This window comes from Octopus sinensis, linkage group LG13 (assembly GCF_006345805.1).
Source record: "Octopus sinensis linkage group LG13, ASM634580v1, whole genome shotgun sequence".
Lineage (NCBI taxonomy): Eukaryota > Metazoa > Mollusca > Cephalopoda > Octopoda > Octopodidae > Octopus > Octopus sinensis.
In genome coordinates, this window is record NC_043009.1 from 61,076,568 (window position 1) to 61,088,663 (window position 12,096).

At 40.1% G+C, this 12,096-nt stretch overlaps 1 protein-coding gene across 1 annotated transcript in view; it reads left to right on the forward strand.

Moving 5' to 3' along the window:
* Positions 1–2,175: 2,175 nt before the first annotated feature.
* LOC115218603 (E3 ubiquitin-protein ligase HECTD3) overlaps positions 2,176–12,096 on the forward strand; it is a 77,944-nt gene continuing 68,023 nt past the window's right edge. The window contains exon 1 of the mRNA XM_029788500.2: positions 2,176–2,959. Coding sequence (XP_029644360.1) covers positions 2,654–2,959 — 306 coding nt within the window. The 5' untranslated portion in view covers positions 2,176–2,653. The remainder of the gene's footprint in view (positions 2,960–12,096) is intronic.

Sequence of the window (12,096 nt, forward strand, 5' to 3'; positions counted from 1 at the left end):
TTTCTTCGACTAAAGGTGGAGCTCCAGCATGGCCGCAATCAAATGACTGAAACGGGTAAAAGAGTAATTCGTTTAAATTATTTCAGCAGTAAAATTACTGCAAATTGTAATATATAAACATTGGTTGCTTCCCAACCAGGTGGTCTCAGGTTCAGTCTCACTGCATGGCACCCTGGGTAAGTGACTTCTACTACAGCCCTAGGCCAATGAAAGCCTTGTAGGTAGAAACTGAAAGAAGTTTGTTGTATGTGTGTGTGTGTGTGTGTATGTTCTCTTTGTTACTTTTTTACTTGTTTCAGCTTTTAGTCAAGCAAATCGACCCCAGGACTTATTCTTTGTAAGCCCAGTACTTATTCTATTGGTCTCTTTTGCCGAGTCGCTAAGTTACAGGGATGTAAACACACCAGCATAGGTTGTCAATCGATGTTGGGGGAACAAACACAGACACACAAACATATACACACGCACATACATATATACGACAGGCTTCTTTTAGTTTCCGTCTACCAAATCCACTCACAAGGCTTTGGTCGGCCCGAGGTTATAGTAGAAGACACTTGCCCAAGGTGCCACGCAGTGGGACTGAACCCAGAACCATGTGGTTGGTAAGCAAGCTACTTACCACACAGCCACACCTGTGCCTTTGTGTATCTTTGTTGTGACACATTATGTGATGTTTGTAAATGAGCTCACTTTATTCACTTCCGGTCTACCATGAAAAACATGCCCCTACCTAGCTTGGAGGCAGATAAGAGTTGGCAACAGGAAGGGCATCTGGCTGTAGAAAACCTGCCTCAGCAAATTCTGTCTGGCCCCTCTGCAAGCATGGAAAAGTGGACAATGATGTTGATGATGATGATGATGATGATGATGATGATGATGATGATGATGATGAAACAGACAAAGCAGAGAATAAAATATCTATGACTAAGGCTCTGTGACAAAAAAAAATCCCCTACCTGCCCAAAATGGAGGTGATAACAAGGGTTGTTGTGATTTTTATAATAGAAATAACAAAATAACAGCACCCCCCACCACACATACACACACACGTACATGCGAACAACCATCGTGCCTTTTATTCAGGTAGAATGTATTTATAACTAAAATACCCAACGTGTACTGTCTATATGTCACTGTTTAAGCTACAATTCAGCCCTTATTCAGCAGACAAATAAAGATATTCCAGCTGCAGGATATCCTTTTTATTTTTATTTAGACATAGTGTATCTAGGGCTATGTTATGCAATGTGTCTGTTTATATTTAAAGTAGTAAAGTTCACTTTGGTGGAGATTAAACAGTTATTTTTATTAGGTCAAGTAACTCTCTGGTGACACCCATTAAAATTTTCTGTTATAAGTTGGGTGTTGCTACAATAGCTTTAAAAGTATATATACATGCTTTAAAAAAGTGAATGAACGATCTAAAAGGAGTTGAGAGTTAGAGGTGAGAAGAACTTAAGGACGTGGGTCCCGCTAGCTGAGAAGAGCAGAGACTGTAGTAGTAGACGTGAGGGAAGAGATAGAGAGCGGATACAGTACGGCTGGGCATCAGAGGTTGCACTGATGAATGAATATTTGTCTTCTGTGGCGAGAGGCGTCTTTATTTTTGTATGTTGGAAGGGAGGTTAGCGTAATAGACTGACAGACTGGCTGTACAAGTGTGATGTGTTTGTGTGCGTAAGAGAAGGAGGGAGGGAGAGAGAGGTGTGAGCGACCACTTTCCTGCCTGTAGAATTACTTTAACACCCATAAAAACCTGAAATAAGACCTCTACAATTACTACCACTTATATTACTTCTACTGTTGCCACTGCCCTTCGCTTTTCTGGGCCTTTTCTACTTTGGATGGGCGGCGAAAGAATCGTTTGACCTTAGTGGAATTTGACCTAGATGACATGTTTAAACAAGTTTGTTAGGCGGGGCGTCATTTTTATTGTATCAGGTTTAAAGTAGCAACGCGCACACCCACAAAGAATACATTACAATTTTACCTTTTAATTTAAAAATGAAAATCTAAAAAAAGAGGATCTCGATGCGAAAATCTAGGCATTAAAATAAAATAAAGTCTGAAGATATTATATCATTAAGAGCTCCAATTTTTTACTTTATTATTATTATTATTATTATTATTATAAATGATGTTACATAGTTGAAGACCGGGTCTTCGGATCTTCCTATGTGACATTTCGTGGGATTTTACTAAATTTCCTCCGAGCTTTTTCCCTTTAACTTTAAGTAGGAAGATGAGAGGTAAAAACCTGTATTATTTTAAGGTCGTAAATATGAAGATATTGTAAAAGGGATCGTGTAAATCTATTGTTATTTATATTTCCCATAAGTTAAAAGGAGAATACAAGTGCAAGTTGGAAGCAAATGTAATACGAAAGTACAACTGATAACGTGTTAGCTCTGCAGGTGCGAAACGAGAGAGTTACTCAATCACATGGGAGTCGAGCAAATCTATTTATTAACTGTTGGGGACAGTCAACACAAATAAAGACAGTTCAACTAAACCTTCTCCTTGGTAATTCATGAATCGAGGCCCCTATTTTTATTCTTTATTTATCTGTTTTACTTCCAGCGTGTATGAATTACTCTAGTTTATCCTGGTGGTTCGGTGTTTGGGTGTGAAAGTTCGGCTCTCGCGTACAATGGCAGACGGCCTGAGCAGCTTGTTGGCCCGCATCCGCTGCTTGAATACATGTATCCAATGTCTCAGACAAACCCGTCCCTTGCCCGACAGCCTGTGTTATGTTCCCAGCCAGCTGGAGTACAGGTGTGTACGGTCAAGAATCGTTGACAATGACAAGAGTCCATTCTGTTCGGTGGACATTTATACCAAACCAGACCTCAATAGTGACAAACTTCCTTTCTCGGAAGAACTTCTTCTTTCTCGTGTTGTCGCCTCTGGTCTCGAGTTTTGCAACTCTCAAGGAAGGTGGATTAAAGTTTTAAAGGTATTTATTAATTAGAATCTCTCTCCCCCACCCCTTCTCTTTCTTTATCTCATATACATATAATCCGCAAACCGAATAAGTGTGTGTACTTTCAGAGGTTGATTCAAACGTTTCAGCTGGACCCGTCTTTCTCGGCCCTGCTCGAAGCATTAGAATCAATCTCTGCTAAGGGCACATGCACATTTGTTTTAGGAATTGCATTAACTATGTTTTTGTCGACCAAAACCATGTCTGGTTTCCTGGGACTGGAATTATTTTTTTTTTTTGAAAATATATATTTGATATACACATTTGTCATATATACGTTTACATTTTCAGTTTGTAAATAATCTTTTAACTCTTTCTACCAATCTGAAATCGAAATGTTTTTATTTCGAGGTAAGTATGTAAAATATTTTAAAAAATCATCAAACAGTCGCAGTTTGGATGTCAGTCTCGCGACAGTAGTTCGTGACCCACCACAGGTACTCTGCTGTGTCTGGATATGATTTAATTCGTCGTACCCTGTAGTAAATCGATATGATGGGAGGTGCGATCAGCACCTATAATCCGGTACAGTTAGAAAACGTGTCCGTACAGTACATTGCGTGGTGTTGTAGTTGTATGAGTATGTGGAAAGCATATGTGGGAGGATGGCAGCATGGGCATGTTGTGTGGGGTTGTGGAGTGGGGGTCTGATTTGTCGTGTGACAGTCTAGGCATGTGGTAGTGTAAATGCAACCGGCTGAATGGACATGGTGTGTGGATTCTTGGCATGTGGTATGGTAATGTAGTGTAACAGTCTTGATATGTTAAGTGGTATGGTTGTTTAGTGTGGCATTCAGGGCACAACTTGTGTGGTCATGTACAGTAAGACTGGTAAGGTTTTATGGTTGTAGATGTGTTGCAAATTGGGTATGTTTTTTTTTTGATGGAGTAGTGTGTAATAAGATAGACTGAGCATGTGGTGTTGTTGTCTATATATGGTGTAGTGATACTGTGTAGCAGTCTGGACATGTGGTAGTCCAGGTATGTCATGTGATTGGCATAGTAGGGTGGTCTCTGGGTATGCTGTGTAATGATTTGATTGCAATGTAGCAACCTGGGAATTTAATGTGGTAGAGTGATGTAAAGGCTTCAGCATGTGTAATGTGATGTGGTGGTGTAGAATGGCAGTCTCAGCATGTGCTGTTGTAGTGGACAGTTGGCATGTTGTATGATGTGGTCATGTAATGCAGGGGTTTTTTTTGCTCTAGAAACCACCTCAAAGAAGGACCATAGGCCACTTTTAGTATAAGGGAAAGAACTAATAAAAGATGGCAATAAAATAATTGATGAATATTAATGTATGAATTGATAAAATTTTTTAAATGACAGTAACTACCAACATTAGTTACCTGAACTTATTGAGATCAATATCATATTGTGCAGAAGACAAAGGTTGTTCTTGAATTCAGGTGTTCTAGCAAAAATTTTTATGCATGCAGCTTCCAATATGTCTGTGACATATCCTTCAAGCATAGATGCAGTTATGTGGAAGCGCATGGCTTAGTGGTTAGGGTGTCAGCAGCACGATTGTAAGGTTGTGGTTTTGATTCTTGGACCGAACGACGCGTTGTGTTCTTGAGCAAAACACTTCATTTCACATTGCTCCAGTCCACTCAGCTGGCAGAAATGAGTAACGCTGCAATGGACTGGCGTCCCGTCCAGCTGGGGAACACATACGCCATTGAACCCGGGCCCATGAGCCTTGCTAAGCTTTATTTAAAAGGGCACATTTATTTTATTTATAGATGCAGTTTGCTAAATTTGCCAAAGTGAATTCTGATGGGAAATTTCTAGATTGGTAGAATCAGGGAACAAAGCTCATCAGAAAGTAAGATTTTATCAATGTTAGAGTAACTGGATTGACAAAAGAAGCTCATTACCAACTAGGCTCTCCAAGACAGTACTGCAAGTTACCAAGAATAGACAGTTCTGCATTGTTGGTGGATCTAGCTCTTGTAGAGATCCAATAGAGCTTCAGTTACAAATATTCCTGAACAATAGACTAAAATCATCATTCTGGCTACCACATAATACAGGAAATTAGGAAACTCAGCTGAAATTAAATGTGAATCATCATCATCATCGTTTAACATCCGCTTTCCATGCTTGCATGGATTGGACGATTTGACTGAAGACTGGCGAAGCAGATGGCTGCACCAGACTCCAATCTTGATCTGGCAGAGTTTCTACAGCTGGATGCCCTTCCTAACACCAACCACTCTGAGAGGGTAGTGGGTGCTTTTACATGCCACTGGCACGAGGGCCAGTCAGGCAGTACTGGCAACAGACACGCTCAAATGGTGCTTTTTATGTGCCACCTGCAGAGGAGCCAATCCAGCGGCACTGGCAACGACCTCGCTCATAAAACTTAATAATTTCTCCAAACGAAGAGACTCTTATTTCAATGGATACCAATCCAGTCCATTGAAAAATCCCAGAATTTCTCAGTTGTAGTAGAAACATACTAGGTTATTTTTGGAAGATCCCTGGGGTACATCTGCAAGGATTTTATCAATATCAGAGAACTGACTTTTGACAGCAACTTTCTGACTTCTTCTGGTCAGGAATGAGTTGTCAATGGAAGAAGCAAAATGCCTACCAGATATGCTGTGGAACCATTCTTTATGCAATTCCTTAGCAAATATTTTGGAAACATCTATGGCAATAACATAAGCATCAAAGCTGCTTTCCAGTGAACCACTTAACCCTTTTGTTAACATATTTCTGTTAAGATATATTGTCTTTGTTTCAATCCAGTTTTTCAAAATAAGAAAGAATTTAGTAAAATAACTTTCTTTATCAAGCTGGTCATTAAATTCAATGTAAATTAACAAGGAATTTTGAAAGAGTGCTTTAATTTAGATCACTTAAAACAGAAAGAATCTATCATAGAACCAAGTGTGGTCTCAGCCAAGGTGAACTCAAAAGGATCAAGAGTCATGACTATTTCAGGAAGACCAAAAATGGAACTGCTTGTTGCTAAAGAGATTGGCTTCAGTCAAGTGGTCTAATGGCCTGCTTTTGATGTTCAATAAGCTAGCGGAATTATTTTGAGATGGTGAATAATGGTCACCAAATTTCTTGAAAATTTGATGAGGCAATGATTGAATTTTGCTAGAATTGACATTAACTCAGGGAATCAGTTTTTTAACACATGGATTGGAATTTGGCCTGAGCCAGTTGCTTTTGAAGGATGAAGATCATATGTAAGTTTGGAAACTGCTCTGAAAAGTTAGAAATAAAGCAGTTAGTTTGATGAGAATATAATCTGGCAATCTAGGCATATTGTGGGGTGTAGTTGTGTCACAATCTGGGAACATGGTGTAGCAGTGTGCCGTGGGTGTTTGGGCCTATTAGAGGTAGTTAGTGTAGTGTATCAATCTGGGTATTGTTGTATGGTGTGTGTGGCTGTGTAATGCAGCAGTCTTGTTATGTGGTGTGGTTGTGTATTTTGACAGTGGAAGCATGTAGTGTGGCTGCCTGGACTTAATGTGTTGCACGACACAAAATGTCCAGGTGTGGATGGTAGTAAGGCAGCGAGCTGGCAGAAGCGTTAGCACACCGGGCGAAATGCTTAGCGGTATTTCGTCTGCCGCTACATTCTGAGTTCAAATTCTGCCGAGGTCGACTTTGCTTTTCATCCTTTCAGGGTTGATTAAATAAGTACCAGTTGTGCACTGGGGTCGATATAATCAACTTAATCCATGTGTCTGTCCTTGTTTGTCCTCTCTGTGTTTAGCTCCTTGTGGGTAGTAAAGAAATAGGTATTTCATCTGTCTTTACCTTCTGAGTTCAAATTCCGCTGAGGTCGACTTTGCCTTTCATCCTTTCGGGGTCGATTAAATAAGTACCAGTTACTCACTGGGGTCGATATAATCGACTTAATCCGGTTGTCTGTCCTTGTTTGTCCTCTGTGTTTAGCTCCTTGTGGGTAGTAAAAAATAGGTAGTATGGCAGTCTGGATATGTTGAGGTAATGTATTGTGAGAACCTGGACAAGTGGTTAGGTAATGTTATGTGACAGTCTGAGCGTGTTGCGTAATAGGCTTCATGTGTTTTTGTGAAGTGTAGTCATCATGTGTGCTGGTGTTGTGGAGTTGAATTTAAGTGGACGTGTGTTGTATGGAGTAGGATGCATATGTGCTGGTGTTATGTGGTATAAGAGGATATGTGCTGAAGTGTGGAGTGGGGTGGACATTTGTGCTGGTGTAGGGTGACTGTCAATAACTTTATTTCAGTGTGTTGCTGTATTGAAGGACCCAACTGGTTTAAGATTCATATTTTTCCAGAGGACATTGAGAGTAAACTATGTAACTTCATCCAGGATTTGAAACACAACTTGAGGACTTGTTACAACACACACTCTCCCACCACTTATGTAATCAAGCTGTCCTTTCCATTCTTTTTCACTGTCTTTTATATACAGTATTTCTTGATATAATAGTTAATGTTATCAGTCAATACATTAACTCTAATAACTGTTTTATCCAGAACAAAGGTCCTCAACTGAGGTCCCTATGACCCTTGGTGGTCCTTATAAGATTTTGTTGTTAAAATCTATCTACAATAAATTGGTTATACTTCTTCAACACGCAAAATATTTTAACAATAATTTTTATACAATTCCTAATAATATTTACTAATAAAAATATAATCTGATTTTTTTAGACATCGAATTGCTAGTAGGGGTCCATGTGGGTAAAATAGAAAACAACGGAGTCCAAAGGTAACAAGTGACTGAGAAACACTGGTCTAGACAAACTGTACCACATCACACAACACAATTTCACATTCACCACATCAGGCTACACCATTGTCATACTATGGTATGTCACAGAGTACCACACCAAAAACCAATGAGGAAATCTTTAGGTGGTCAGTTGACCTGATAAAAATAGCTACCAAATCTTCCTCAAATCACACCTTGATGTCTTTAAAAAAATGACGTATTGGATCATGTGGTTACAGGTACCCTGACACTGGCAAAAAGACTTGATGATTATGGATGAAATGCATTTGATCATAGGTATGTTTGGTCATTGCTTACCTGAGGCAAAACACCAACAGCATCACACACCATTGCTATATCACAAGAGACAACATCTCAAACCAGACCACACCATGGCTCCCTGCACATAATATCTCAGAGAACACTATATGACACACTACCTCACCTGACCATATTGCATTACACTGCAGTAAACCACATCACCTACAACACACTACACAATAACATAATTAACAAAACTACATCATATCATGTGGCGGCACATGGCTTAGTGGTTAGGGTGTTAGACTCATGATCGTAAGAGTATGGTTTCGATTCCTGGACTGGGTGATGCGTTGTGTTCTTGAGCAAAACACTTCATTTTCACATTGCTCCAGTCGACTCAGCTGGCAAAAATGAGTAATCCTGCAACGGATTGGCTTCCCGTCCCGGTGGGGGAATTTCTACGCCACTGAAACCGGGAAACCGGTCCTTATGAGCCTGGCATGGCTCCAGAAGGAAATATACATCACATCATATCACACCACATTAAGCAATATCACACTGTACCACATTTGTCCACATCACATTACATCACACTAGACCAATTCACATTGCACCAAGCTTGACCACTTTACAGTACACCACTCCAAACCACATCACTTTACCCCACACAACTCAACATCATTGCAGCATGATAGATCACATCATATTGCACCAAACTAGACCACATCACTGCACCACAAAATAGACCACATTACATTACACTGCACTAAAGCACATGACACTAAACCACATTGCATTACCTTGCATTAGACTGCATCACAATGCACCACAATAGAGCATATTACATTACACCATTCTGGGCCACATCACATTGTACCACACAAGACCACATCTCATCAGGCTGGACCTCACCTCATCACCTTACACCACTCTAGGCCACTTCATATCACACCAGCCAGACCACATTACAATTGCATCACACTAGCCCACATCACATTGTACTGTAGTCAACCACATCCCTCACCATATCACATACATTGCATCTTGCTGCATTTCACACAATTCGACACTGCATGACAAGACCCCACTCTACATCATGTTACATGTATTTCTATAAGTCCTCAAAAAACAACACCTACACAATATGAGGAAAGAAGTAGTTCATTACCATCGCAATTAATCTTATTGCTCCTAAATACACCACATCAGTACACATACGGACCTTACAAAAACTAACTACAACTCCTCCTCAGTCAACACTGCCCCATGCATACGGCTACCACTACTGCATGGCAAGTAATTATTCAGCTCTCTTCTGAGAATTTCCTTATCATTCTAATAACAGATTCACAAAATTAAAAAAAAAGACGAAACAAAATGAAACATTTGCACAAACATCAAAAGAGCTCAGAAACAATTTATACAGAAAATTTGAATTTATATATCACTAAACTCAACAGCATAACAATCACTAACATAGACACAGTCATTGAGACATCCAGCAATACCACAATCACTAACATAGATTACTAAAGTAGACACATCCAGCAACACCATAGTCACAATGTAGATGTTGCAGTACTTTAATTCAATAATTTGTCAGTCACCAACATTTTCAATACAGTACTTTTATATTCAACAATTCTACAATCACCAGAATAGCTTCTGCAGTATATACATTTGACAAAATTGCTGTCACCAATCCTCCTCCTCATCCTCATCATTTAACGTCTACTTTCTATGCTGGCATGGGTCAGAGGATTTGACAGCAGCTGGCAAACCGGAGAGCCATACCAGGCTCCAATTGTCTGCTTTGGTGTGGTTCTAAGGCGGCGAGTTGGCAGAAACTTTAGCATGCCGGGCGAAATGCTTAGTGGTATTTCGTCTGCCGCTATGTTCTGAGTTCAAATTCCACCGAGGTTGACTTTGCCTTTTATTCTTCGGGTTGATAAATTAAGTACCAGTTATGCTATGGGGTCGATATAATCGACTTAATACGTGTGTCTGTCCTTGTTTGTCCCCTCTGTGTTTAGCCCCTTGTGGGTAGTAAAGAAATAGGTTTCTACAGCTAGATGCCTGTCTTAATGTCAACCACATTACAGAGTGTACTGGGTGCTTTTTACATGGCACCAGCATGGCTGCTTTTACTGTGGCACCACTACAGGCATGACACCAGCACAAGGTGCTTTTTTTGTGACACTAGTGGGGTTGCCGAGTTGCTTGGAAGAAAAAACCCTCTCCGCTGAGAGAGGGCACGGAGGGAAGTTGTTGTTGTGAGCCAAGTGAGAATAGAAGGACAAAGTTGCCTTACTATAGAGGGGAACCAATGTCACTACAGGACATGCACACATTCACCATAATGTCACCAATGCAGTATTATACAGGGTGCGATGGGTAAATTCTCACTATCTTATATTTTTAATTTCACGCATGCACATTGTTTGTTTTTGATTTTATTGACTGCAGAGTATGGTAGGCTCAGCTGAGCACCGTCTGTGAGAGAAACAGCACCATGATGCAATTCACTCTGCCAGAAATTTGGAAATAGCATGCTGTACTGTTTGGCATTCATGCCAGAAGCTGCAATATGAACATTTCAGTGCATTTGGGTGTCAGTCTGAGGACAGTGCAATCTAAGGACTTGTACTGAGAGTGATAAAAATCAAACATCCAGTCAACATCATGGTGTTTGGAGTGATCACTAGTGATGGCAACGTTATGCCTCCATTCATCTTCCCACACAGCCTAAGACTCAACATGGAGGCCTACATCAAGTACCTGGAGGAGATAATGCTGTCCCGAGCCAAGAGGGTGGTAGCTGGAAGACGCTATGTCTGGCAACAGGACTCTGCACCATGCCACACAAGCAGGAGAACCCAGTCATGGCTGTCAGACAGTTTCTGCAACCACACCACACCTAACTCCCCAGACTGCAACCCTCTTGATTATTATTTGTGGGGCACATTTGAGCAAGAGACCAACAAAACTCCTTCTAACACCAAAGATGAACTCAAGGCATTCACCAACTTAAACAAGGAGACTGTCCAAAAGAGTTGCAGGCGATTCCAAAGTCGTCTGGAAGCTGTGGTTGAAGCCAATGGCAATTTTATTGAATAAATTTACTCCTTAGTATTTCAAGATATTTTTATTTGGTAAATATATGTTAAATTGAGATGCCAATCTTATTTTCATTTTTGCATAATTTAGACGACAATTTATTCACCGTACACTACCCTGTATATTCATCTTCATGATAATTACCAACCACAATGTAAACATTATGGTGCATACATTTAATAATGCCCTAATCTACTGGGTCATCCCATAAATAATGCAGTTTTTTTTAATACTTTTCAAAATCAAGATAAAGTTCTTTATTAATCTAAAATATACTCTCCTTCATTTTCTACAATGCACTTCCATCTATCTGGTAGACTTGCAAGGTCCCTCTTCCAAAATTCACTTGTCTGTGATGAAAAATACTCCTCCAGTACTGTTTTGACCTCATCTATAGAATAAATGATAATTAGATAGGGCAAAGTCCGGTGAATATGGTGGGTGGGGGCATTATTTCCCATTTAAACTACTCCAGCCTTTGGAATGTCATCCTTGATGTATATGGCTGGGCATTATCCTGATGGAAGAACACCTTTTGTCTTGAAACCAAAGATGGTCAGTTTTCTTCTAGCACTGACTTAAGCCACTCCAGCTGCTCACAGTAGATTTCCTTTGTTATCATTTGGTTTGGATTTAAATGTTCAAAGTGGACTAAACCTTTCATGTCCCACCAAACAGATAACAGCACCTTATGTGGGTGAGGACCTTCTTTAGCCTGGGATGCTGGTATTTCTCCTTTCCCAACCCACTGTCTTTGGCACTTGACATTTTTATAGAGAACCTGTTTCTCATCATCAGTCACTATTCAGTCCAAAAAAAAGGTTCATTCATGAGACGTGACAGCAAAGAAGAGCACACATTCACTCTCTGCTTGCAATTACACTCAGAATGTTTGTGAGGAACCTATTGACCCAATTTGCTCACTTTTCCAATGGCACACAGCTTCTCTGCTAGTTTCTCAACAGTTACGATGGGATTTTGTTCCACTAGGGTTTGCAGAA